This window comes from Chenopodium quinoa, unplaced genomic scaffold (genome assembly GCF_001683475.1).
Source record: "Chenopodium quinoa cultivar QQ74 unplaced genomic scaffold, ASM168347v1, whole genome shotgun sequence".
Taxonomy (NCBI): domain Eukaryota; kingdom Viridiplantae; phylum Streptophyta; class Magnoliopsida; order Caryophyllales; family Amaranthaceae; genus Chenopodium; species Chenopodium quinoa.
In genome coordinates this window covers 1,242,346-1,270,284 of record NW_018743616.1, presented here as the reverse complement: position 1 = coordinate 1,270,284, position 27,939 = coordinate 1,242,346, and the positions used below count along the sequence as shown (strand labels likewise).

The 27,939-nt window shown below is 34.5% G+C and overlaps 2 protein-coding genes and 1 pseudogene across 2 annotated transcripts; 1 reads left to right on the top strand and 2 right to left on the bottom strand.

Annotated features, from left to right (window-relative positions):
* Nucleotides 1-494: 494 nt before the first annotated feature.
* LOC110682987 lies at nucleotides 495-4,945 on the top strand (annotated as a pseudogene).
* A 292-nt stretch (nucleotides 4,946-5,237) lies between these two features.
* Nucleotides 5,238-11,050, bottom strand: LOC110682986 (putative B3 domain-containing protein Os03g0621600). The gene is made up of 8 exons (XM_021859321.1): nucleotides 10,821-11,050; nucleotides 9,515-9,617; nucleotides 8,387-8,750; nucleotides 8,163-8,270; nucleotides 7,909-8,048; nucleotides 6,560-6,866; nucleotides 6,246-6,388; nucleotides 5,238-5,942 (listed from the first exon to the last, which is right to left on the bottom strand). The coding sequence occupies exons 1-8, from the start codon at nucleotides 10,997-10,999 to the stop codon at nucleotides 5,586-5,588; spliced, it is 1,701 nt and encodes a 566-aa protein (XP_021715013.1). The 5' UTR covers nucleotides 11,000-11,050; the 3' UTR covers nucleotides 5,238-5,585.
* Nucleotides 11,051-22,328: 11,278 nt separating this feature from the next.
* Nucleotides 22,329-26,175, bottom strand: LOC110683126. The gene is made up of 3 exons (XM_021859476.1): nucleotides 25,968-26,175; nucleotides 25,635-25,861; nucleotides 22,329-22,373 (listed from the first exon to the last, which is right to left on the bottom strand). The coding sequence occupies exons 1-3, from the start codon at nucleotides 26,173-26,175 to the stop codon at nucleotides 22,329-22,331; spliced, it is 480 nt and encodes a 159-aa protein (XP_021715168.1).
* Nucleotides 26,176-27,939: the final 1,764 nt, after the last annotated feature.

Genomic DNA, 27,939 nt, shown 5'->3' with positions numbered 1-27,939 from the left:
ATGAAATTCATTTATTGAAAGCAATTAAAAAGTTTTTGGTGCTTACCACCTGTAGAAATACCGGTGAAAGTCCGTACAAAGATTCACAATTAAGACCAGAAGAAAAGAGATGAAAGAGAAGGAGAGAAAAGAGAAATGAGTGAAACAAAACCTTCCAAAAAAAACAAAAATGTAGTAATGGACGTTACAAAAACACTTCCATAGAAGAAATTTTAGAGGAAATCAGAAAAAACTTTTTCAAAGATTTAAACCTGGGGCAAACGCCCCATGACCACCTCCAATCAACAATCCATCTCTAATTAGTACTCCATGAAACAATCTTTTAAAACCGGATGGAGTGTAAGCTATCGAGAGTTGTGCACTAGTGTTGACTTACGAGTCCTCTCAAGTTCCCACACACCATATTGGGAAATGATATTAAAACCACGTGTTGTAAAACAACTAATGCGAGTAATAATACCCCAAGTCCCCAATGCACTATATTTTCCACTTTTTTGTCCAATAACTACACTACTTCACTCTCCCTTCTCCCTATCTAACATCTCAATCCTTAAAATTCCATACAAGATACAACCATGATCAATCTAATCTCAACCGTTCGATGATCAAATCTCTCACCCACCGACCACATAATTAATCTAGTCTTGACCACACCATATAACCTCCTTTTCTCTCATCAATCAAAATTGGCTGCTACTATGACTATCATTCCACGACTCATTGACTCAATTGCTCCAACTTTACTCTCTTAACTCAGCAGAAAATCTTGATTCAGTTATGGCAAGTTACAAGAATGAAGTAAATGATTCAGCTGCATCGCTCTTTTCTCCTTACAAACTCGGCAAATTCTCTCTTTCCCACAGGTACTTTTTTAACTACTTTCCGTCTCGAGTATTATATGATGTAGATGGAATTTGATCTCGGATTTTTGAGTAATGACGCGTTTATTATTATTTGTTGTAGGGTGGTATTGGCGCCTATGACAAGATGTAGGGCGATAAATGAGATACCAAACGATGCGTTGAAAGAGTATTACGTTCAGCGATCTACTCCTGGTGGTTTCTTGATTTCTGAGGGGACACTCATTTCCCCTACTGCTCCTGGGTATTTTTAATTTTCTTATAATTTATATATTTTTGAGTATGAATCATGTGATGATTTGTCATAACATTGTTTGTGAAGATTATCTGAATTGTACAGTAGTAGATTATTGTTTGTTATGATGCATTATGTTACAATTGATTTGAATTTTTTTCGAGTGTTTTTATTTTTTATTTATAAACTAGTTTTATGACTCATGCAATGGTTTTTAAAAAAAAAACACATAACATAACTTTAGGGAAGGTGATGTATAGGGTAGAGAAAACAAAATTAACTAGCTTTATGACTCGTGCAACGAATAATCAGATTGAAAATTCTAATGTACACTTATGACTTTTGACTATCACAATTTTTTAAATTGGACGGCTGAGATTGTTTTACTTTTGATTTATCTTTAATGAGTAATTTTATTGTTTTATATATATTTTTTATTTCTAGAATTTCAAAAATATTTAAAAATAATTTCTCGAAGATAAAAATATATTTAAAATAATTAAAAAATTATTTTTATTTTAAATTACTAATTAAAATAAATAAAAAAACAAATAATCTCAACCGTCCATTTTAAAAAATTGTGGTAGTCAAAAGTCATAAGACTAGATTAGAATCATCTATCAAATGATAGCCAATTGATGAAATATAACTACTTCGTATTAGTTTTGGTTTTCATTTTACTTTTGGGAAATTCTCATCCCAAGTCGTATGCTTTTGACTTTTATCATTGATAGCCAAGTTTTGATTCTTTAAAATATATCAAAATCAGTAGCTATGTACTTTTGACTTTTTACATAAGTTGACATTATTAATAAAAGTTTTTGTTTATGGTGACATCTATTAACCATAGTTACCAATAGAAGAAATAAGTAGCAATTCTACCTCTGGAAGAAATTAGTAGCAATGCTACTAGTAATACAAGTACATGACTTGTAGGTTCGTGTTTTTATAGACTAGGTATAGATTAATCAAATGATACTCTATAATAATTATTTTGATTATTGATATTGAGAAAATATGAGTTGCATGTCTAAAGTAGGGGCACAAATGCACAATTAGAAATTTAAGAGGAGGTTTGATGATATATTAAGAAAAGAGTTCTGAAAAAAAAGTTGAGGGTAAAAAAAGCTGAGAACTTTAACAATTAAAATGGTTTAATTAATTTGAATGTAGAATGTTGATACATCCTCTTTATTTCTCTCTTTGACTTTGCTAAACCTTAAAATTTAGAAATTTAGCAATCAACACTGGATAGAATAATTCAATATTGTAATATTAGCTAGAGTTGAATAGAAGATTTGCTAAAGAAACCTCTATAGTTGAGCAGCTAAAAACAGAATCTATAATGCTGCTATTATGCTAACTGGATGTTACCTGAAGCTATTTGTGGTGGACATATTACTTTGCTGTTGCCTGCTCCTATAATGCGAATTGCAACAGCAAATTGCAAACTAAGCTGGTATAACACTAATTGCTATTGGTGTAATATATTAGTGAATATATGAATCAAGAGTGGAATAAAAAAGAAGCAATTTGCTGTTTCTGCCTTTCTGGAATGTGAAATGTACAGGCTTAATCTCGTGCCATCTTAAGAAATAGATGGGCCATAAAGCTGAGATGGGGAGGTGGGAATCAGTAGTGAGGCATACTCCACCCCTTTCCTAGCTTTGTCCCTGGCTCTAAGGCATATGGTAGCGTTGTCTCTTCTAGCAACTGTGCACTTGAGAAATTATCAGTTAACTAATCCAGACTAGAAAAATCAAATTGGTTTTCATGTTTCCCTCCTATGTTTGCTTTCTTCAATTTCTCTTATTTAACAGTTAGCTAGTTACGTTCTTCTGTTTTTAGTTCACCGTCTGTGTACATATCATGGTCTTTCTGACAAAAAAATTTACTGCCGTCTGTCTGACAAAACGGAATTAATGCTGCAGGTTTCCCCATTGCCCAGGAATTTACACTAATGAGCAAGTCAAAGCATGGAAGAAAGTGGTTAATGCTGTTCATGCCAAGGGTGCAGTCATCTTCTGTCAGTTGTGGCATGTTGGTCGAGCCTCCCATACAGGTTCACTAATCACACTCTATAATTATAAATTACTCGTATAATATAGCATTATTGCTTTATTTTCGAATTTTTTCTTTGTATTAAATATCAAAGATCTTTGCTCTATATAGTGTACCAACCTGGAGGCAAGGCACCAATCTCTTCAACAAATAAGCCGATATCAAATAGATGGAGAATTCTGATGCCAGATGGGTCTACAGAAAAATACCCTGCTCCTCGAGCCCTGGTTTCCCATGAAATACCTGAGATTGTTGAGCAATATCGTCAGGCTGCCATAAATGCCATTCAAGCAGGTTCATCGTCTTCTAATGATTGTTTAGCTGGTGTGTGTGTGTGTGTGTGTGTGTGTGAGAGAGACCTGTGTGAGTGTGTGTCAGTCATTTCACAAATGAAATATAATCACTATGCTTTTTTGTCAAGATTACCTCTCTGGCCTTATTAGCTGTTAGATTACCTTTGGAAACAAGCAGATTTCAAAATATATGCAGGGTAACATGAGAAATATTGCTAAATTTTAAAAAGGAAGATGTATCTTATTATTAGGATTGTTAATGTCACCACTAATTGTAGAGTGTTTCTTATCAATTTGTCATGGTCTTCAAGGCCGACTTGAAGTATACAGTATACAATTTAGCAATTATGGACGACGAACTTACAAAAAATTCAGCCATATAATGCTTGTACTGTCATTATCAGGTTTTGATGGAGTGGAGATCCACGGAGCCCATGGCTACCTCATTGACCAATTCCTAAAAGATGGTATCAATGATCGCACAGACGAGTATGGTGGGTCCCTTACTAACCGTTGTAGATTCTTAGTTCAGGTGGTTCATGCAGTGGCTACAGCCATTGGAGCTGATAGAGTTGCTATAAGGATCTCACCAGCAATAGATCACCTTGATGCCTCAGACTCCAATCCTCTTGCACTTGGCCTTACTGTGGTCATGTGTCTCAACAAACTCCAGTTAGATTTGAACTCACAGCTTACATATCTTCATGTAACTCAGCCTCGATATGTTGCATATGGCCAAACCGAGTCAGCTAGACAAGGGAGCGAAGAAGAGGAAGCTCAGCTTATTCGAACTCTGAGGAAAGCATATCAGGGTTCTTTTATGTGCAGTGGTGGATACACCAGGGAACTTGGGATGGAGGCTGTGGCTCAAGGTGACGCTGATTTAGTATCTTTTGGGAGGCTTTTTTATATCGAATCCTGATTTGGTCGAAAGGTTTAAGGTTAATTCTCCCTTGAATAGATATCTTCGGAAAACATTCTACACCCAGGATCCTGTAGTGGGTTACACTGATTACCCCTTTCTTGGTAAAGATAGCACCGATAATAAGGTATTGGCTCGTCTATAGTGTACCTGTGAATCTCTCTGGTATTGTATGATAGATTTGCATATGGAAATATTTCAGACAAATAATGGGGCCAATTCCTTTGAAATGTGGCCTATTATTTAGGGAATAATGGGGTACATAATTCGATAATTTGCTTGCTCGCCTCCTTGGGAACCAATGAACCATTGTGTGATACATTGTTGTATTATTTGTATAATTGTTGGCTAGTGTAGCATGTTGGTCGGTTGGAGTATGCCCTTGAAATCCACAGCCCTTATTTTATTGGGCATACGGTTTTTTTGTTGAGGCTTACATTTCAGGTTTATTCCTATTTTGGCAGTAATTTAATCCCTTAATCTAAATCTAGACTACTTTTGTAATTAGTTTTTCTCAAAATCAATAAAACTCGCATCTTTGGTCCGATGGACTTACCCAATGCATATTAGTGAACCATGTTAATTCCGTGTGTTATTCTTTTGTTGGTTTCGTTTATCTTTCTTGTATTACTCCGTTTAATATAACAAAACTTCGTGGTGAGTGACATTCACATATCACGTCCTGTAAAATTAAGTACCCATTCTAGGTAAATCAACTACAGTTATGATACAAAGTACTTGTTTGTAGCAGCATAACTTTACTAGAGATCTTTTAAAATTTTGTCAATAATATTTCTTGTTCCGATCTTCATCTGCACCTATAAAGGAAAGGGGTGGGGGTGGGGGGATTAAAAGGAACACGGTGATGTAGTAGACTAGTAGAGACGATGACAATTAATCTAAACAGTTCAACTGTTAACAGTGACATTGGAGGTAAATCGAAATGAAAACTTGAATAGCCAAATAAACAAGATTCAGCTGCATCATGAAATGACCTTTAAAGTTTTTGAACATGAAGCACCAAGACAAAGTACAAAGTTCACGAAGGAAACCAGTGATTATCCATGAATACTGGCCCTAAGGACATAAGGTCTTTGCCCAGGCAACTAGTGCTTCAAAAGGTAGTTTGTACCTAGTATATATACATGTCAAAATGACAGGAAACCATGAACTTCTTCTACTTGTTCGAATGTGTGATCTCATCACTTCAATTTTCAGAAAAGACTTTGCACATTGGATCCCCATGGAGAGTTCTGACTCTTCTGAGCAATTAGTGAAGCTTCAACACTTGTTGCGTTATCAATATCTCCTGTAACAGCATGGTTCAATCCACCAACTTTAATTATATTAACGTTCATCATACGGTCAGTCACAAACTCAAAAATTAAAGTGTCACCAGCACCAAATCCATATGTTTTTGTAAAATCAATCCATCCACGGCCTAATCCAACACGACCATCTGATTGTCTGGTTCTAACTTCCATTAGCCATTTCCTTCCTTCTGGATCACATAGCACTAATATGTCTTTGTTCTCCAACTTCTGCCTGCTGGCAATTGCCTTCGGAATATGCTGCACATCAAGGAGTATAAGTTTTCAAGTAAATTCTGCTGATATGCTGTTGAAGAGAAAATGTCCTATGCCTAAGACACATGTTTAGCAACATTAGTTTCCATCAGACAATCAGAGGAAGTCATCTTAAACCCAAAAATTCACAAATGATGACCATATCAATTTCAACACCTGATGACATTCATATTCATCTAACTGAACGGCTAACACATCGATACTGTAGCAAGAAAATTAACATGTCATGGCATGCACAAGGTTTCTGACATTATAATTAAGAAAAAAGGGCAAACTGAGAGAACTTACCAAATAAGAATTTCTTGTTTTCTCCGTCCAAGTTAGAGAGAATGAAGGGCTTTTCGATTCCAAGGAAACTCTCTCAAATTTATCCATGGTTACGGGTGTATTGGTATTGATGATACAGTTAGCAGCAAGCTCCTCATTTTCACCTATACACATGACCCGTTCTTAGCTACTTCTACGTATCTGTGATTTTTATTCTTTTATCGATTTTGATGATAAAGGTCTTTTTGTTTAAAGAATATAACAGTCCAAAATCTGACAGACAGATTAGGATTAATACAGGGAAGAAGAAGATTGTATATTGCTACAAAACTCACATGTCATATCAATAAGTTCCATGGGTTCAATTTTGCATTCTTGTTCTCTTTGAGAAGGATTGTCAACTTGAGAAGCCCGATCCACGTTAACTTGAATCACATTGTTTGACACAAATTCAAAGGTCAGTGTGTCACCAGCTATTAATTCATTGTCTATCACAAATTCCCTCCATCCTTTTGCTAAATCCACACGACCATCTGCCCTGAATCTCAACTCCACTGGCCAGCTACTTCCTTCCTGGTTCTGGAGTGTTACTGCCTCTTTGTTGGATAATGCCTTCCCATTTAGCACCGGCTTTGGAATTGTCTACATATCAACTTTTCTTCACTTATGCTTTCCATTACTCAATTCATCATAAAGAATGTTTAAAATCTAAATTAAGGCTATGTTGTATAGAATCATAGTCCCTCTACCCCCACCATGACTGTACTAAAAATTTTGGGTTAAAAAATACAGATTTGGCTGTCATTTTCTTACAACTTTTTTGAAATGGGTGATTCTAAAGTTACACTGGCATGGTTTGATGACTACGTCAAAGTAACTTAACGGTTTTTCACATACTTCGACTTTTTGTTATCGAAGGTTAACTAATAGGCAAAATTGGCTAGAGTAGCACAAACAATTGTTTGGGTGCGCTCAACAACACAAACTTTAAATGGAGCAATGAACAACAAAAACTTTAGGGGTTGGGTGCCGCAAGTGACATAAATATTTTCTGGTGCCAGGATTCTCCCTTTTTTATTATTATTAAATTAACCCCCCTCCCCTTCACGTGACTACTATATTCTTTGTAATTGTCTGATTGGGATTTGTCCAAGGTTGAGGCAATTCTTTTCTTCAGATTAAACAATAAGCGACATCCACTTTCATCATCAAACAAGTTTCAAAACATCAAATCTAACCAAGCTCCAGTAGGCTATGTAGGACCCAAAAACCTCTGGTTTAACTCCTTTCTTCTTAACTAAAGTCAGAACTTTAATAAAATGATCAATTACAAGCACTGAAACATCTTCAATTCTCTGTTATTTTAATTTTATTTTATTTTATTTTTTCTCATATGATTAGTCACATGAAGGGGAACGTGAGTTAATTTAATAATAATAATAAAAAAATAAGCTGGAATCTGGTTGAATCTCCGGCACCGGAAAACATTTGTATCATTTACGGCACACAACCCCCATTACTCCACTTAAAGTTTGTGCTGTTGAGAGCACCCAAATAAAAATTTGTGTTGTTCCAACCAATTTTGCCTGAATAATATTCACTCTTTAATATTTCCTAAAATGTAGATTACAAACTAAAAGAATGGGGATGCGGTTGATACAGTTCTAATATGAAAGTAACTTACCAGATAATAAGTTAAGTGACTGGCCTTTCTCCAGGTCAGAGAGAAACACAAACCATGTTTAGTAGTTGACAATATACATTTTTTCCTCGTGCTCCTGTCAATAAAGGACGGCTGCATCTGATATGCTCCATTTTGAACAGCTTACGACGCACCAAGATACCAAAACAGTTCTTAGATCAGAAATACAACAGGTAAACAATTAGAGCTGCTTCTTACTCGGAAATGTTAGCTGAACTAGTAGTAAAACAACTTACTAGGTGTTTTAGACCATGGACTTGCTTCTCCTTCTTTATGGATTAGCGGAGTTTCTGTTGGAGATTCAAAGGCTCCAACTTCATACCCTGACTCAAAATTTGTTCCTACTGATTTTTTCAGACCAATACACCAAGACGCCAAAACAATTCTTTGATCAAAATCAAAACATGTAAAATAACTAGGGCTGCTTCTTACTCGGAAATGTTAGCATAAATTGACTTACAAGGTGTTGTAGGCCATGGACTTGCTTCTCCTTCTCTATGGGTTGACGGAGTTTTTCTTGGAGATTCAAAGGCTCCAACTTCATACCCTGACTCAAGAGTTGTTCCTACTGTTTTTTCAGACCCATCTTTCTCATAGATTTTCACTTGGAGAATTGATGGTTCTTCAAGCTCAAAGAGCAAGAAGTTTCCAACTTCCACAGAATGTGCTTTCACAAAGCAATTAAAACCACAACTGAGACACAAACTGCCATTTTCATCCTTTTCTATGTCCACCCTCCAACATTTTCTGGTTCCAGAAATCTCTAAGATGAGCCACAGTGGTATGTAATCTTCAAAGATCTTAGTGAAAGCAGGGGGTAATGGCTACAAGAACAGATTAGAAGCAATGTTAAGCTATAGTAATGTAAAGTTATAGTAATTGTTGGTTCATGACACCCATGGTTATTACTGTTTAGCAGAAAGTCAGACAATCAGTTCAGGGTTGGGTGGATACAACCGTTTTTGCTTGCAACAGTTGCAAGGGTAAGGCTGAATGTATCCGAATATCTGATCCCCCTTACCCCACTGAAGTTGGGAGCTTCATTAGAGAAATTTGCATGAATTTGATGCTAAATAATCAAGATATTCAACTAAAAATGTGGAATCATTAATTTTTTAACAACTATTCCTTTTGGACAGAGTCCATAATCCAGAACTCTGTCGTAATTATGCTATCTAAATTTAAATGCTTTGAGTTGTCGAAAAGGTAGCTGTCTAATGTGAAATATTCATTTGATCTTGTTAACACAGCATTTTTTTTGTAAAATAAAGTCATTTCATTTTCTATCATTGCTAGCTCCTTCTCAGCCTCCTCTATTTTCATGTCCCCATAAAAAAAAAAAAATGCAAAACAACTGTGAGTAACTGTGCTAGAATGTCTTGAGAGCTTCTGTAAATTTCAAATGCCTGAACTCAGGGTAATTTCATATAAGCTTATCAACCAAAAATCATAACTTGATGGAAGGGCTGATAGATTTGGCCTTTAATAACTTCACACTATATAAGTATGTCATAATAGTTATGCTGAACAAGTAGCACTAATTCACATTTTAAAACTACTTTGGAGGAATCCATTGCAAGAGAAGTACCAGCTTCTTGGTGAACTCATCCTCGAGAACCTTTATAAAGGACGCTTTCTTAAATGAAAGCTTACGCTTGTTGTCCATCGCAGCCAGTCTGGTAAGCTGGTAACTGTGCAAACCAAAGTAGAAAAATACTGAGCCAATTTCTGTCACTTACATATATAAGTTGAAATAAGTAAACTCAACTCTGAAGTTTCTATGTTATGTTTGAATAATACTTCTATCTCTAATTAGTGCTCATGAATGACAAGAAGGCTGGATTGATTGGAGTTTATGGAGCATGTTTAAAATTTATTGCAACATCATGCCCGTCATGCCTTGCATTAGTGGTAATCCGCAGTCTTCATTTATATGAAGCCAGAGTTGCTTAGAAGTGTCAAAACTAAATCCAGTCAATTTAGTGCTAATTTTGGTGGTAAAAAGCAGAAAATGACTAACAGTAAACAAAAATTCACAAATCTGATTGACCAAGATATACTACCTTCTTAACAACTACACACAGACAGCGGTAACAAGCTATGTTTTGACATACACAACTAAGGAAATTAACGATGTGCTCTCTTCACCTGATTTTCATTTATTAAGCTTTTTTACTTTAATAGCCATGAAATCAACTTATTTTTCTTAATTATCTTATTAGAACTTAATGTAGCTGCGAATTGGAACTTCAAAATCTGTAATTTTCCTAAAGTTGACTCACCTGATTTCTTTTTTCTTGAATCGAACCTATCTAAACTTATTATTCCCGAATTAACTGAAAATCAGATCAAGTGATGACAAAAGAGTCTAACCCTGTGTTTTGATTCTTTTGAATGCAAAACCCAACATAGTAATCTAATTTCAATCTCTCTCTCTCTAATTTTTTTTTTTTTCGTTTTTTTCCACTACATTATTAATTTAATTATTAGGTATAACAAAATATCTAAATCTTTCCATTAAAATGTCAATTAACTACTAATTAAAGACCCAAAAAAACTACCTTCACACCATCCAAATTTCTGACATTACATTATTGTGAATCATTTTCCATCAAAACAAAATTAAAAGTTCAATAATTTATGAACAAGTTAGTAATTAAAATACTCTATTACTCCGTAAATAAAATGTTGCATCTCCAATGTCCCAAAAAATAAAAAACACAAATGTCTAGAAATGTTTTAAAATTGCATGTGAATTAAAACAGAGAAAAAAAAAATCAAGAAAATACAACAAATCAAATTACAAATTAAAAGTATAAACAGTTTAATGTCTTTTAATATAGTAAATGATGAAAAATCAAGATATAATCATATCATACAATGAGGTTAATTACCTGAAGCACTGAATTTTGAAAGCTCCTTTCTCTCTCCTCTCTATATGTAACGTTGTTTGTGAGCTATGGAAGATTGGAAGTTGAGTCCTGCCCAACCTGAGACAGGAAGTCAGATTGCCACTGTGTGGGGTCAAAATTCTGATTAACTTAAATGACACGTGTCGGTAGCCTATATCCATCCGTCCTAATTCTAAGTTGGGGTGGGTCGTATATTTGGTGTTCGGTTTGAATTTGGGTCCAATTCGATTCGAATTAAGTTGGTTTTGAGAAGTTAAGTTTTATACGAGTTTAAAATTTTTCAAAATGTAATCCTATTTGATGTAGGATGAATTAGATTTTAATAGTTGGAATTCCATCTAAAATCCGAAATATAATAACTACCATTTACAGATCTACCATTATCTTTTTGGGCTAAATGATCCTTTTTAATTTAATACGTAATACAATTATAAAAAGGTTACAAGTTGGCCTACATCTACAATCCTAAAGTATGTCCAATGGAGGATTAACATAGTTTAGTTGTGTACTCCTTTTGTACTCTTATTTTTTGCCCCTGATAAACATTTGGATCAACATTTCATAATCTTAACCATAAAATCCTTTTATTAATCTATAAAAGATAATATAGTTTTGCGCGATCTTATTGAATTCATTTCATTGTATATTTACTTAATATCTAGTTTTTATAACGTTTCCACATATTTAATGGAGATATAGCCTTAATATAATTTATTGGCATGTTCTCGTCAAAAAATGAAAATGGAGATATAAATGTAATATGTATCTTATTGTAAACGAGACAAACTTTCAAGGGGTATAATTACTAATTAGTCCTTTTGTTGTACAATTTTTATGGTTGCCTATGCGTATATAGAATTTCCTTTTTTTTTTTGTAAGAAGAAGGGCCCTATCGGGCCGGAACTTCTTACAGGTACTCCCGGCCCGGGTTAGGCACTTAAGGAGGGGGAGGAGGAAGGTAAGATAATCCTGATGCGAATTTTTAATTGATTACACTAAAATTCCGATCTTAGATGGATTGTAGTTTAGATTTCATACAATTTGTGACGAGTTAACAAAATTATAAGGATGTGGAACAATTTAATCTAAACAAGATCAAATTGTAGCTAGGATGTGAAATTATTAATTCCTAACTAAGGTTTAATAACAACTAAGGAATTGTGCAATATCTGCAAAACAATGGAATTCCCTTATGAAACAACTCAAAACTCACGGTTTTAATCAATATGCTCACTCATTTTATTACAGAAATCAATCCTATTTATAGGCATACTTCGTAATACCCTGGAAATTTCCTTCCTTTAAAATACTCATTTTACTCTAAATAAAACCGTTTTTAGGAAATAACCAAAATATTACCCCCATCGTGATAACGACTAAGGCAAATTTTCAAAGTCTCACAGCGGAAGTCTAAAACATACAAACCAATTTTCAAAAAATAAAGTTTGAGTCCACAACCTCAAAACAAAAGCAAAATAAAACATCCACAAGTTGGAACCAATTCAAACATGACCCGTCTTAAAAAAAAAACCAATTAAAAATAAACATAATAATGTTAGTCCATAAACAATAACCAATAATTCAAAATTATTAAAACTAAGAAACATAACAAGTAACTCTCCGCACTCTATCCCATCATGCTTCAAGTACCTGTTACTTCCTCTTTATTCAACCCTCTACTCACCATATAAATGGGTCATAGTTGGGCCAATCCAAAGGAAAGCCAAACACAAACACAAAAGTACGAATCAACAAAGCTGAGTACATATGCACCACACTAACATGAATATCCTAGCATCAAAATAAAAATAATAATTAAAACATGCTCGCCACACAATCACAAATCAACTTACCTTTGACTCATAGCTAGAAACATTAATTATTAATAATAATTTAGGATTACGCATCGAACGAGTTTCCTTTCTTGAAAATAGCCCATTTAAATATTGAGCTTTCAATCAGGGAGCTACCCCAATTGGCACCTACTATGTCACACTTGGTGACGGAATTCCAGCGCATTAATAATAAAAGAAAGTACAGCGTCCTATACCCCTGTAGAAGCTATGTTTAAATATAAAACCCCATAACCCTCCCCCCATATGTTCATACTCAAGGTATATATGTTCCAAGAGTTTTGGTGCATATCCTCTTACACTTTACGTGATTTACAAATTTAACTTGTGATGACTCAAACCAATCAATCAAGAACAAACATAATAACAATCAATACATACTTTCAATTCATTCTTGAATTAATTAGTGAGCACATACTATTTATTTTAATTAAGGTTCCTTGACTAGTTTTGTGCACAAAATTGCACGATTACTACCTTGGTCCATAAGATGCACTACTAAACTTCCTTGACTCAAAATCAACTTACTTGAGTGAGTAAATAAATAAGCTAACTTCTTGACTCAACACCAATAATAAATGGGTGAGAAATAAATTCATGAATCATGCTCAATAATTCTAACTTTAGCTCTTTAATTCATATATAAGTCTTGCTTATTAAATACATGCTTTTTTTATACTTGAAAATAAAACATACTTCCATGTTTCATACATACTCAACTTGTATCATGCCTCAAATAACATATTCACATGTTGCATAACAAATCATGCTCAACCAACATCAATTCCAAGCATATAATCAACCAAACATGCTACTAATTCATTACTTAAATCATACTTTTCAAATCCTAGCATGATACTACTCATACACAAATATTCTTGTGCACATATGTACCTTGAATAATGCCTAAAACTCGGCCACACTCGCTAAAAATCACCTAGCTCAAAACTTCCTACAAAAGAATACATAAGTATAATTAATCTACTATTCTCACAAATTTCCAGCAACTATAATACTCTTTAAACCTTACTAATTAACCCAATTTAATGACATAAAAACCATAAAACTTTTTCTTTAAGTGGGTACTTCAAATCTTTTCAAAAAGACTTGATTTTTATGGCTTAAATAAAATTCCAGCATACTTATTTAATATAAAACATCACTAATAGACTAGAAAATCATATTTAAATCATTAAAACCTTTTCCCCTTTTATGGGTAATCAAACCCTAACTCAATAATTAAAAAGTAGTGGCATAGATAAATTTTAGCATTAATTTAAGGGCTTTAAACTCAATAAAAACATGTTTAAACCATTAATTAAACAACAACATCAACCTAGGATCAAACCCTAACCATAAACATAATTCCCAAATTCTAGGGTTTGTAAATTGGGGTTTTTGATTGAATAAAAATCTGAAAATTATATAAATAATTTAACAACATAAAATACCCAAAATCAATACCAAAATATAATCAAAATCATGATTTAAATTAATAAAAACAATAGAATTAAATTAGGAAGAGAAAAAAGAGTTTTTTTTTTAATTTTTTTTAAATAATAATACCAAAACACCAAAAACAAAATGAGAGGGTGGCCGGCGGTGTTGCCGGCTGCTGCTGCTGCATGCCGCCGGTGGTGCGCCGGTGGCTGCCGGCGTAAGGGGAGAAGAAGAGGGAGAGAGAGGCGTGGGGAAGGAGAGGAAAAAGAAGAGAAAAAAGAGGAAAAATAAGGAGAAAAAGGAGAGAGAAAATAAAGAGAAAACCTTTGAAATTTTTGTGAAATCTGACAATTATGATTTTAGAGTGAAAAATCTTGAGGTTTTGAAGTATTTATACTCCCCTTTTAAAACAAAAACTCATAAGTACAAAACTGTCATTACTAAATCCTACCCCCCCTTGACTTCTTCCTTTGGGGCCAACTTGTTGGGCTTTTAATTGTCTTCAATTCCCCAACAAGTTGATCCAACTATTAAAATAAAGATGACATAATTCAAAACACTTTTATTGCCTCAATTAATGACCCATATTATTTTATGCACACTCAAATAATATTTAAATAATTAATTTCTTTTTAAAATGACATGAATCATTTTAATTTATAAATATAAATAAAATAAATAATTTATATGTATAAAAATATTATAAAAATACGGAGTATTACATACATCCCTCATGATTAATAAACAACCCAACAAAAATAAATAAAAACAATAAAATGATAATATTGATGCCTTGGAACTGCATCAAATCCCTACCTCAAAGTCCCTTTAGTGGAGTTTGATCCCACAACCTCTTAGTTGTGAGATGCAAACTTTCCCACTAAACCAAGCTTTGCTTGGTATAGAATTTCCTAAATTGATAATAAATAAACATGCAAGACAACATTTATCATTACTCCGTATAATTAACGTGTGAATTTACTTTAAATCTTTCCTTTTAACTTCTCATATGTAGAAGTAAGAGATCAATACTATTATATCATTTCACTCATAGCACTGACTATTTAAATTTTCGCTCATCTCCACAAAGTCTTGAAGTCCCCATTGCCCAAAATATCCTTATGTCTCCCATTTCTCCAATGTATATTGTAGCAATTGAAAAATAAAAAAAGAAGCTATATTATATTGGTAAAAATCTAGGCAAAAAGTTATTGGTAATTCATACTTCATGTATGTAACTATTTTTTTTTTACACAACACGTATATTACTATTTAAACTAAGAACTTGTTCTATTTTCTTATTCCGTCTAGATAATGTTATTGTTTTTTTTTGGACAAAAAATAATGTTATCGCTAATTAGGGCAAATTTCAATGAAATGGGGAGTCTCGACTTCTTACCATAGAAAAAACTATGAATATGTCAACTTGGAGATTTGGTAATAAAGGGGTTGCCATTATTTCATTCAGTAGTGTAAGATCGCGGCTAATAGAACTAGATTTAGATGTGCTTGACAATGGATTGTAGTGTATGGATTATACAAAACGAACTGTAGAAAAAAAAAACGATAAATGAGTGTTTGTTGCTTATGCTTTTACTGTAAAGATTATTACGAATACAACAAAATAATTGACAAGTTTGACTGCTAAGAAATATATATATATATATATATATATATATATATATATATATATATATATATATATATATATATATATATATATAAGAGCTGGTTATCGGTGATAGAAGTATTATACCTATTACCCTGTCTAAATAAATTGAACATAACAATATTAGTCATCCATTCTTATTCAAATACTATCAACTAGTTTTTTCAATAATTCAGAATTAAATTTCCGCCTTTAATTAAATAATAATCGCACATAATAAAATCAATTCTTCGATGAAAATTAAGAAAAATTAAAAGGAAGACACAAAAAATTATGATTAATATTAAATATAGAGTATTAACTTCATGCTCACCAGGCCTTAATTTATGATGACAAACTATCAAAAACCTTATAAGGTTATACCTTGTGCCATATTTTCTCAAACTTTTATTAAAGATTTATGAAAGTCTTTTGTTTTTTTGGTGAAGCAATGGAATTTCAAGCTGCTCTTCTCGACATTTAGTGAACGTGATAGGAAATGCATTCTTGCAATTCCCCTGAGCTTGCGTGAACCCGAGGACTGTATCACTTGGGCCTTCTCTAACAACGATATCTACTCTATAAAATCAGCTTACCTTTTGGGAAAATCTTGTAACCTTGATGACTTTCATCAAGCTTGGGTGGATCTCTGGAAGTTTGATACGACCCCTAAGGTGCGGCATTTTCTATGGAGAGTATGCACAGGCTCCCTCCCTGTTCGTGGCCTGTTAAAGAGACGACACATCATTGATGAAGATTCTTGTCCTTGGTGCTCTAACTAGGAAACTTTGCATCATGCCCTCTTCTTTTGCACAGCGGTATTTGACTTATGGATTGAGATTGGTTGCGAGAAGCTAGTTGAAAATGCTGAGTCCATGACCTTTATTTCTAGAGCTGCTACTCTGCTAGCTTCGTGGAAAAAAGCGGATGGTCTATTGCGTCAAAAATGTATGGCTCTCATATGGTATATATGGAATAGGCGCAATGATAGAGTTTTTAACAAGGATGTTCCCCATGGTCTCATACTTGTGGTTGTTTATGATGATTAATCTTCATCTTTATTCTGATTAATTCACTTGTTAGAGAGGTTATATATTTGCCTTTTTATCTTCCTTGCATAATCTATATATTGCTCGGAACTCTTTCACAAATACACAAGACTACATACATGCACATTATACTTATCAAAAGAGCTAAACACATATCTTCTTCTTTTGGGCATAAGTTTATATGGCTCCACCTCTCACCTAAAAGTGTCTTTGAGTGAGAGTAGAGTGTAACCTTAGGGAACATACCAGCGATACAATGTGCACTCCGGTTGCGTCAAAATTCGTTTTTAAAGTCAGTGACGAAATGTCACGCCACACCGTCTTTCTTTTATCAATCAAACACATTATTATTCTTGTATTATTTGTAGCCTTTGAAACTCTTATTTTTACAATAAATTTGAAAACGAATTATTATCTTCAATGGCTACACAATGGATATTGATTGAAGATTGTATGGTGTGAAGAAAAATAATTTTTAGGAAAAATTTATGTTCACGTTTTTTGGGAGAAGTCCCGAAGATGGCCCCTGATCGAAGGTCATTTGTTGTCGGTTTTTGCTGAAATTTTAAGAGCTTGTTCGGGACATTTGACGCTTCTTTTTAAAAGGTCGGATCGTTGATAGCAACTCACATTTGGGATTTATGATGACATCTTTGAGCTACGTTTTTGGAGTGGATGTTTGGGAGTATTACGAGAATTCTTATTCACGTCACTTGAATTAATTTAAGGGGGATCCGTTCTTAGCCAATTTTTATCGATTATGTTCAGCATGTGGTTTAATTTCTAATAATTCTCTTGACAAATATATGATTGTGATTTTTTTTGGCAATATAATGTTGGATGATTATTTTGTCAATAACGTGTTATTATTTTCTAAGTGATTATTAGATTAAACGATTAAAAGCTAAAGTATAATCCATGTTATATAAGTGTGACATTGCTTGGTATGATCGTCCCTTCTCTTGGTTCTTCACTTGTGGTTTGACCTTAGTATTTAGAGATACCTAATTAGTTTAATTTATCAAGTTGTTGGAGTTTTGAAGTATATATGATTTTGTTCATTATGAAGGTAATGGTTAGACTCTTGATTTTAGAATAATGTCTATTTTTTTAGCAAGTTATTTCTTTGTAATGCTTACATGTTTCTATAACTTTAGATAATTTATGGTTCAATTGTGACATTTTAAGGGTGTATGTATTTTTATGTATTACCATGAATTTTGTGTTATGTTGAGTATGATACATACTAAAGACTATTACTTTTTTTTTTGAACAATAAAGTCTACTACTTTTAGTGCATATATGTTGATATATATGTCTTGCTTTGTAGAAACTTTGTTCATGCTTAAATATTTCCATTACATATTTCCATATATGTGTCTGTAGCTTGTGTATTATTTATCAAAGTTTAAGTGAGTGAAGTCTTTTGAATGGAAATGATGTAATATTATACTTTGTGAAGAGTTTTATAATTTTTCTCCTTAGGAGAATTTTCTTATTGTTACTTCTTGTGACTCTTATATGTGCTACATAATTCTCGTTAGCTAAAATATGATTATATGTTGATTTTTATCTTACTCTTGAATTTTTTTGGTGGCTATCTTTTCAATAAGTTGGTATATTAATCTTGTGGTGTCATATTTTGAATTATTATTTTCTTTTAATTCAAAGTTAGATTACTCCTAGTGCATGCTTACCTTAAAGAGAGGTTTCAAGTGTTGTAAATGTATAATTTCATTGTTTTGCTCCTAAGTGTTCTTACTTAATTCAATTTAATTTGTTTTATTTTGGCATTTGTTTGAAGAAACCAATATCGGTTTCTCCATATGTGGGAAAATAATTCTTAAGAAATTTATCTCTTTTGGTGTTCTGCCTGGTAAATTTCCACATGATGCCTACATGAATCTTATAAAGAACAGGGTTCCAAGTGTGCTTCAAGAGCTCAAAGTACTTAGTGGATGTACAATCCATTCAAGTGGCTTGATGGTAATTGAGTTGTTCTTTGTCGATCATTGTTACACCCAAAAATCAGATTTTTGACTTTTGTTTGACCTTATTCACTTTGACCGAATGAAAAAGGTCATTAGAGTCAGTAAAAAGTCTTTGGGCTAAACTGGTCAAGACATAAAACTGGGCCGATATCACATAAAGGCCCAATACAGGCCATTTTAGAAGGCTAATGGATGTTTTTAATTTTTGAAGAAGTGTTGGCGCCAAGAAACATAACCGTACAACAATTATGGGAGTCAGTCATAACCGCTCAATTTCGCCTATAAATAAAAGCGCAAGGATCAAAGGAAGACATCAACAAATCAATCAACAACAAGCATTTTATTTCTTTTAATCTTTCTTCTTAGCTTTCGTAGTTTCCCTTGGCTTAGTAGCTAAGCGATAGTGTAGTTCTTCACGTAGCATGTATTGAAGATCGTTCGTCTTTTCCAATTGTATGATCATGGAGGTAACCTCTCCTTTAACTTATACAATTGTAAACCTGACTCTATTCTTTAATTAATGGAATGCATTTGTATCTTTTGTCATATTTTATCTACTCATTTCTTTAAGCAATCTAACTTATTTTACTTCTTTTGGAAAAGCTTCCTTATTGCTTTGTTTTTACGATAACAAGGTTATCAATCTTTGAAACCGGTAATTCGAGGGGCAGCCCCTTAATACTCTAGAACAAGATAGAATATTTAACTACTTCAGTTGCTACTAAGGTGGCGCGCGCAACTCTGGAACAAGAACCTTTTTTTTTAGGCGTTAGCTTAACGAGTTGACAAAGCGCGCCGACCATCGGGGCAATGACTACCCCTGTTGGGCGAATATCAAAATACGGTTAGCTTGAAAGCGATCTTGTTTCATCGGACAGTTAGGGTATCTGTCTACCCTCTGTATAAAAAGCGGCCCCCAAGAAGTTGCACCCCATTTAGACACGTGCCCCCAGTCCTGAGACGCGTGTTTTCATCTTGTGGACAAAACCGCTGAGAGAGTTGCCGATTTTCATCTCTGAGACTTGTATTTCTATCTTGTGGACATCAAATCTTTGTTTTGGTAGCGTATGTCAATCTTTTATTCAAGTGTTAGGCTAGAATGCCGAAACACCCCCTATTGATTATCTTTTCTTTTGTTAAAATCATGGATTAATTTTCAACGACAGATCGAGGGACTTTAGACCATCGATGCCGTATTAAGAAGGTATCATCTTCTTTTAATCTTTTTAAACCCGATACCTTTTCATAACATGACATCATCCACAACAGCCTTTACTTGTAAAAGCTTTCTATACCTACAAAGGTTCAATCTAGACTCTTTAATGCACTAAGTTAAAATTTTTTTTTTTTTGGCCTTAGTAGCTACTTGTCTTGAACATTTAGCGAACTAAGGATAGCTTCGACATTCTCAACACCACTGAAAGATATTCCTTATATCTAAAGAACTTCGCAGAATGAGTCTCGGATTTATTTCCTTAACTACTTTGATCATCGTCTATTCTAGACTCGATCAAAGTGGGAGCTAAATGTAGACATCTACTTTTGGTCCCCTATCTCGAACGGAAGTGTTATGACGATAAATAATTCCATCTTTGTGCTAGATTGGAGTAAGGAATGCTAATGGACTACAGATTGAAGCCTAAACACATAAAACTAACTAGCTTGACCCAAACGAAAAGAATTAAAGCTCATTAATACTAAGCCCGATCAGAAATTAGGCCTAATCCAAGAATTAAACCTAATGTCGATCAGATTTAGAGCGCCTAGGTTAAAATCTAAGGCTCCCGCAGGAAAATCTGCGCGCACCTCATGAAGTCGTGCTCGACAGCCACGTGCAACTTATAAGGTTGCGTGCAGTAGCTAAGCGCAACTTCCAGTGTTGCGTTTGCGAAGATTCATAATTTTAGAAAGATACTAAATCGAATCTTACCATACAATCACGCGCAAGATTAGAAGTCACGAGCAGCGCAACTTCCTCACTTGCGCGCGGAAGCCACGCGCAACTTCCAAAGTTGCGCGCGCCACCTCCAGAATCTCTGAAACCCTAATCTCAACCATTCCCTATAAATAGAGGTTCAATACGAGCTTTGACACACAGAAAATCAGCTAGAAAGTCAGCAGTAACACTCTTTATGAATTTATGCAATAATCAAACTCTATTGTCCTAAACACTCACCCTTTAATTACTTTGTCCTTACGGTGGAGGTTCCCGGACAAGAAGGTGTCCATTTGCATTCTAAACGAAAATCTAGCAAGGAAAAGTGGTAATTCCCGAGCGCTTAGATAAATCACTTTACCTTTCTTGTCTTAAATCACCTAAATTGACTAATTAGTGTTGCTTGATCACGTTAAAACAAACCTTTAATTAATGAATTCGACATACTATTATTTCGTTAAACAAGACTAGAATTGAATAAATTAATTGATTGTTTTATCACTAAGTCAAGGCGAATCTTGTTTATTTTTTTTTATTCCACAAATTTGAATTAAATAAGAATAATGACATTCGTTGTAATGTAATCCTTTTGTGATTGACGCGTGTAAATAAAATCAACTAACTTAGTTTTAGGAATCACGTTGCATATATTGTTTAGCAATGAAATTGTGAAAAAGGAAGATCTAGTAGAGGCCGCACTAGGGCTAGGATGGTGATTCCCCTCAAAAGGAATGTCATCTTAGTACCCTCGCTCCCGAACTCATTTCTGGTACTAGTAGACCAATTTGGGCATGGGTAAACTTATGATTCGTGCTAAATATCCCTTGAGCTCGTCTTGGGAGAAAGGCATGAACAAGGTTTATGGGTTTTCCTAAAACTCATTGGCGACTCTTTATTGGTTTTTAATATAAAAGAGTAATGATAGAATCAATTCTAATTCAAGGTCCCCCAAACAGTTAGGAATTCAAATCCTAACACACCCTAAAAAGTGTAAAGTCCTAGGCTTTTAAAGGGCCACGGGCAAAGAGGAAATGAGATCCCTAACGACGGGCTACCCTCCTCACAAGAGGTTTCCACAATCCTCAAGGGAGCCAACATAACCCTTTTCATACACAAGATACACTAGTTCAACCTAATGGACCAATGCAAAGTCACCCTCCACAAATGGGACAGGAACCCCTGCTTAGGCGAGTGGAGGAAATGATCCAGAGGGCTATGGGTCAGAATGATGGATATGCTAGAAGAGAAACTTACAGTCCATATCCTGAGTGGATTGATAGGATGTATCTGTTCCCAAGAGGGTTCAAGGTTCCTGAATTCTCCCCTCTTTTCTCTAGCGACAGTATAATGTCCGCCGAGGAACACTTGTTCAGATTTAACTCCTTTAGCTTAGGATGTTTTTCAGTTCTCTTATAGGCGACAGATAATGAATTCCTTAAGCTTAGAATGTTTTCCAGTTCTCTTACTAGTACTGCATTCTCTTGGTTTACTTACCTACCACCTAATTCGATTTAAAATTGGCAAGATATGCAAACTTAATTTCTTTGCCAATTCACTAAAGTTGAGGCAGAGGTCAATATAGGTAATTTAGCCAAGATAGTGCAGGAAAAAGAAGAACCTGTAGGAGATTACATTCACAGATTTAAGAATGCTAAGATTAAATATCACTTAAATATACTTGAATCAGAGTTTGTGTCTATCGTCCAAAAGGGTTTATCCTTTCCTTTCAGGAAAAGTTTGAAGAACAATACTTCCATGATTTTTCCGCTTTGTCTAGTGGTGTAATGGTCTATGAGAGGTGCTTAGAAGAAGATTCTAGGTCTAAACATTAGTATTATGCTAGCATGATTTAAGAATGTGATCAGGTTGATGATATGTATGAAGCAACAGTAGTTGAGTTTGTACAGGGTCTTTCATTTAAATGTCCTCCTCTGACTAACAATGTAACACCCTATAAATTCCTTTCCTTTAAAATATCTGTTTTGCCCTTTTTAAAATACGAGTTAGGAAATTCTAAGACAGTATCACCACCAGGATAACGGTTTAGGAAATTATCAAAGACACACAGCGGAAGACTTACTCTAAAACCATTCAGAACAAGTCAACTTTTAAAAGTCAAATCAAACGAAAGTAAAGTTAAACCAAAGTCAAACGAAGTCAACCTACAACTTGGAACCATTGTAGGCTCTTTCCAAAAACCAAAATGAATATTTAAAATCACTGCGTTAGTCTCACAAGCAATTATATAATAATCAAAGCAAGTAAACACACCATATCCTTACGGAAACTAAACAAGATTCGCTCTTCACTCATGCGTGCCCGTCATGAATATGCTCCATCACCTGAAAATCTCCTCTTTACTTTGTCCCCACCACTCGTCATTAGAAATGGGTCATCGTAGGGCCAAGATAAAGACAAGCCAAAAGAACATACAATACACACAATCAGCAATGCTGAGTAAATAAGCGTAAATGATTCACACTTACATGCATACATCCTAGCATCACAGAACTTACCTTGTTGCACATGTTTACAAGCATACAACACACATTTCATTCAATAGACATTTCCATTGCTTATCTAATTTGATTAGGCATCGAATGGGTTTCCCCTAGCCTGACCCAATAAAGGGATACTAACACGGGAGCTAACCGTGCCAGTATATAAGAACCACTTGTAAGTGGCGGAATTCCTGCGCATAATAATAAAAAGGAAAATATAGCGTCTTGTACCCCCCAGTAGAAGCTATTATTAAATATAAGACCCCATAACTCCCCCCATATGTTCGTACTTGAGGAATTTACGTTCCAAGAGTTTTGATGCGTAATCTCTTTCACTTTACGTTGTTTACATATTTTAGACTTAGTGATGACTCTCAATCCACAACACAATAAATCATCATAAATCATTCAAGCGATCAAACATACCAACTTAATTCTTGATTAATTAGTGACCACATTTAATTTAATGTTGAACCCTTTTTAAACTACCTCGGCGTTAAATAACACCTTAAGTGCATAGTGCACCGCAAATCCTATCCCTCGGTGTTTAGAACACCTTAAGTTCACTTAGGCTCCAAACTATAATTTAATCCTCGTGTAAATAGACACTTAAATAGCTCATTTCTCATGCTTATAGCATCAATAGAAATTATATGAACCATAAAATTCCCTTTTCATAATCCAAACCAAATTAAACATTTAGTTTAATCAAACATGCTCTTGATCATGCCAATAATAAAAGTGTGGTTCATATTCAACAGGCCATCATAATTAATTCCAATCAATAATTCACCTCAAATAATTCATGCTTCGCAAATCAATCACCAAAATCAATCCAACCCCTACCTATCATGATACTAATTTGGAATTAATTTAACAAGTCCTAGCATGCTTCTACATACTTAAATAATTACCAAGTATGCGAACGTACCTCGAATATGATCTCAAAATCGCCACGACTACACAAAATCACTCACTTGGAAGTCTCCTATAACCCAAAATTACAAAGATACATTATTACCTATTCATAATAAATTTCCATCAATATATTCACTCTTTAAAATACTTTTAAACCTTTTAAAACATGCTGAAAATTAATGAAAACCATCTACTTTTATTCATAATTAATGGGTAATTAAAAATCCTTTCAAGAAAACTTAATTCTAGCCTCTTCATAAAAATTTCAGCATTATAATAACTTTTAAACTTGTTATAGTTTTGTTTAAAAACATTAATTTCAATAGTTTTAATCAACCACAATTAAATTCCATCAATAAACATCAATTTAGAGACCTAGGGTTTATCAATTTGGGGCTTTTTTTTTTCAAAAACCAAATCTAAAAATTATATACATATTAATCACCATTAAAACATCATAAAATCATCACACACCCAAAAACAATAATTAATCAAAGCTAGATAAATTTTAAAACAAAGAGGAGTTTTTTTTTTCTTTTTTTTTCTTTTTTTTTTATTTTTATAAAACCGCAAACCGCGAGAGGGGAGGGTGGTCGGTTCGCCACCTCCCGCAGCTGCTGCTGCTACTGCTCCGTGCTGGCAGCGGCTGGCCGGCTATAGTGGTGGTGGTGGCAGCCGGACACCGAGTGGCGTGAGTGTGTGTGCCGTGAGGTGTGTGTGTGATGTGAGGGAAAGGGGAAAAATTAAGGGAAAGAAAAATAAGAGGAGAGAGAAAGAGAGTTTACCTTTGAGTATTCTCCAACTTGGGCAAAGTTTAATTTGTTCATAAGATGGGTATTTATACTCCCTTTCAAAACCCTTCTAACTTAATTTTCCTTTTTACCCTTAATGATTCCTATTCCCATTCAAATTGGCATTTGACTTTTTTTAAAATTCCATTGACTTTAAAACTTTCTTTTATAATTTAAATATGCTCCAAAGTTTTTAAATAATAAGTAAAATATTTCCAAACAAATAAATAAATAGAAATGGGTTTTTAATTAAAATAAACCTTTTTAAGTTATTAAAATACCAAAAATAATTCATTTCAAATAATTTAAATACGTCGTATACTAACACTTTAAATTAATATACGTATAAAAATACAGAATATTACAGTCTACCCTCCCTTAAAAAAAGTTTCGTCCCGAAACTTGAGTAACGAAAAACAAAATCCATACTCAAATGAGTAAAAGAATACTAACTTTTAAAAAATCTTTTTCCTCACTTGGTGTAATATTGCTATACTCTTTTAACATACATTTACCTTTAATGTCTCCTTGAAACCAAAAGTACTCGAAATAACCGTTAAAAATGTGCAAAAGTACTAAAATTATTGAAAGTTTAAGAAAAAAGCGCGAAATTCTACCGCATTCTACCCCCTTAAATAAAATGAGTTATGTCCCCGTAACTCAACATACCTCAAATAACTCAGGGTATTTCTTTTTCATCTCATCCTCAGCTTCCCAAGTTGCTTCTTCGTACTCTTGGTTAGACCATAGCACTTTAACAATCTTAAATTCCTTATTGCGTGTACTATGCACTTTACTGTCAAAAATCTTGGCAGGTTTTTCCTCATAAGTTAAGCTTTGATCTAATTCAATTGTTTTAGGCTGTAGCACATGTGACTTATCAGGTTCCTTCTTAACTGAGACACATGAAATACATCATGCACCCTACTTAGCTCCATAGGTAAGGCCAACCTATAAGCTACTTTGCCTATCCTCTGCAATATCTCATATGGACCAATGTACTTTGGCTAAATTTCCCTTTCTTCCCAAATCTCATGACACCTTTCATTGGTGACACCTCCAACAACACTTTGTCACCAACTTCAAACTCTTCTTCCTTGTGCTTCAAATCTGCATAACTCTTTTTACGGTCCTGTGTAGCTTGAATCTTAGCTTGAATCTCCTTCACTTGCTCGACTATATCTTCAATCATTTGAGGCCCTAAGATCATTGTCTCACTTATTTCGTTCTAACATACAGGGCTACGACACTTTCTTCCATAAAATGCCTCAAATGGAGCCATGCCTATGCTCGCATGGTAGCTATTATTATAAGAACACTCAATTAAGTCCAAGCAATCTTCCCATCCCCCTTGTAAGTCTATAACACAAGCTCTCAGCATATCTTCCAAGGTTTGAATAGTTCTCTCAGTTTGTCCATATGTGGCAGGGTGAAATGTTGTACTCATCTTTAGTGTTGTCTAAAAGTTTTCCTGAACACTCTTCCAGAACTTTAAAAGAAACCTAGAATCTCTATTAGACACAATATCCTTTGGAACTTCATGTAACCTCACAACATTCTTAATGTAAGCTTTTACAAGTTGCTCCAACTTCCAGGTCTCCTTCATTGGTATGAACACTGCGGATTTGGTAAGTCTATCCACCACGACCCAAATGGTATCATTAAAAGAAAAATACCTTTTCGTAGCGATTATTTTAACATTTCGTATCGATTGTAATTGTTACGAAAAAAATCCCAACGAATGGTTATTCGATACAATATCCACCGTTACCATAGCCTTTAGTAGTGTTTTTTGCTTTCGCTGGGGTTGTCCTCATTAATCGATACGAAAATCTACATTCAATCATGGTGATTATTGTAGCGATTATAATCGCTAAAAATGTTGAACTCATTTTCTACACAAAAAAGGGAAATTCTACATGGTGGCCCTCAAGATTCAATTTTTCTACGTGGAAGACAAACTTTTTTCCAACTCTCTTTAGTGGCACCTAAGTTTTGAAAAATTAACCATAGTGCCCTTTTTAAGGTTTTATGGCTAACCTTTATGATTAAAATGGTTAACCTTTGATTTTTTTATTAAAAAATTATTTTATAAACAATAAAAGTAAAAAAAAACCCCAATCACCAACCCACCCACCACCAACTCGCCGAAACCCTAACCCCACAGGCCATCCGCCGCCCCAGACCTCTCTCTCCCTCTCACGCCGACCCCCACAGACCAGTCGACCAGCCTTACCCCAGCCACTCCCTTTCCCTTCCCTGATTCGACTACCCTCCCCTTCCCCCTAACTGAAATAAACCCCCTCCCCATCCTCCATCGCAAGGTGGCGACCCCAAACCTAAAACCCCTAACCCAAACCCGAAACCCCATAGCCCAAACCACCCCCAATTCGTTAGGGTTCCGTTCGTTCGCTTGAAATCCCAATTAATTTGGGGCTGAATTGGGGATGAGATGAAGTGCGACTGCTCTGTTTGAATTGATGTGAGGCGGAGGGGAGGGCGATGAACACTGGTTGGGTGCAAGTGTTTTCGAAATTACGATAAGTAGTCCGGTTAGTGCGAGGTGGGTGACTGCAGTTGTTGTTGGCGTCGATGTTGTGCTTGTTTGGTGTGGCAGTGGTAAGTGGGCTGGAGCGAGGTGGCTGCGTGTTGTGGTTTGCGTGTTAGGGTTTTTGCGTAGAGGTGGTGGTGGTGGCAGTGGGGTTTGGTAGGTGGTTTTTTTTTTTTTTTTTTTAATTATTTTTTTAATTTACTTTTTAATTATGGTTAACCAAAAACTAAAAAAGTTATCCATAAACCTAAAAATGGGCACTATGGTTAATTTTTCAAAACTTGGGTGCCACTATAGAGAATTGGAAAAAAGTTTGTCTTCCACGTAGAAAAATTGAATCTTGGAGGCTACTATGTAGAATTTCCCAAAAAAAAAAAAAAAAATCCCTACATATGATCTACACAAGATTCGAACATGCAACCT

Coding starts and splice junctions, on each gene's coding strand:
- LOC110682986 (XM_021859321.1), bottom strand. CDS start 10,999: ATGGATATAGGCTACCGACACGTGTCATTTAAGTTAATCAGAATTTTG. Junction 9,618..10,820: donor TTCAAAATTCAGTGCTTCAG/GTAATTAACCTC, acceptor TGGTTTGCACAG/TTACCAGCTTACCAGACTGG. Junction 6,389..6,559: donor GGAACTTATTGATATGACAT/GTGAGTTTTGTA, acceptor TCATGTGTATAG/GTGAAAATGAGGAGCTTGCT.
- LOC110683126 (XM_021859476.1), bottom strand. CDS start 26,175: ATGATCTTAGGGCCTCAAATGATTGAAGATATAGTCGAGCAAGTGAAG. Junction 25,862..25,967: donor GAAAGGGAAATTTAGCCAAA/GTACATTGGTCC, acceptor CATGTGTCTCAG/TTAAGAAGGAACCTGATAAG. Junction 22,374..25,634: donor AATACCCTGAGTTATTTGAG/GTATGTTGAGTT, acceptor AATCTCCTACAG/GTTCTTCTTTTTCCTGCACT.